At 45.3% G+C, this 607-nt stretch overlaps 1 protein-coding gene across 1 annotated transcript; it reads right to left on the reverse strand.

Moving 5' to 3' along the window:
• LOC109508794 (solute carrier family 22 member 16-like) lies at positions 1–586 on the reverse strand. Its single transcript, XM_019858755.1, has 2 exons — positions 414–586; positions 1–172 (listed from the first exon to the last, which is right to left on the reverse strand). Exons 1-2 carry the CDS (start codon positions 486–488, stop codon positions 8–10), a joined length of 240 nt encoding a protein of 79 aa, XP_019714314.1. The 5' UTR covers positions 489–586; the 3' UTR covers positions 1–7.
• Between the last annotated feature and the right edge of the window lie 21 nt (positions 587–607).

The following is a 607-nucleotide window of genomic DNA, read 5'->3' on the forward strand; positions in this document are numbered from 1 at the left end:
TTTTTGCTCACGCGTGCTGGTTCATCTCCAGCCCGCATGCCGCATCCTTCTTCTTGTCGCTTTGTCCCAGAGCCTCGGCCTCCTTCAAGGTGGACGTTAGGGGCTTGCCCAGCGTCTCAGGCAGCATCAACGTCAGGATGCCGATGATGAAAGCCAGGATACCCACGATGAGCTGACAACACATTTGGAAAAGACCACAAGGGCGTTTTAAAAAGAAAAACCCAAAATATGACAATCAAGCGTTACATTTATGAGGTCCTCGTGACAAGAATAGAGTTAAAATCTGAAATGAACCAAACAAACGGGTTGGTGATCAAGTCATAATATTCCAACAAAAATGGTACGAGAATCAAATCAGAAATATTGCTGGAGTATAAAAATCACGCTAAATGCCCAATATTGTGAGCAGAAACCTGAGGCAGGTAGATCCAGACGTCGGCCAGGTACACGCAAAACGGTGCCACCACACTACCTACGCGACACATCATGCTGCCGCTACCCACTGCCAGAGACCTACAACCCAAGAAGAAAAAAAAATTAGTTCGCAAAGGTGGGGAAATACTCTGTACTTAGACGTGCAGATACTTGTCTTAAAAAGAAAAAAAAA

This window comes from Hippocampus comes, unplaced genomic scaffold (assembly GCF_001891065.2).
Source record: "Hippocampus comes isolate QL1 unplaced genomic scaffold, H_comes_QL1_v1.1 C16621476, whole genome shotgun sequence".
Lineage (NCBI taxonomy): Eukaryota > Metazoa > Chordata > Actinopteri > Syngnathiformes > Syngnathidae > Hippocampus > Hippocampus comes.

What these genes read in the sequence shown, in the direction of transcription:
- LOC109508794 (XM_019858755.1), bottom strand. Translation starts at nt 488, where the DNA reads ATGATGTGTCGCGTAGGTAGTGTGGTGGCACCGTTTTGCGTGTACCTG. An exon ending in TCTGGATCTACCTGCCTCAG is followed by an intron (nt 173 to 413) that starts GTTTCTGCTCAC and finishes ATGTGTTGTCAG; the next exon opens with CTCATCGTGGGTATCCTGGC.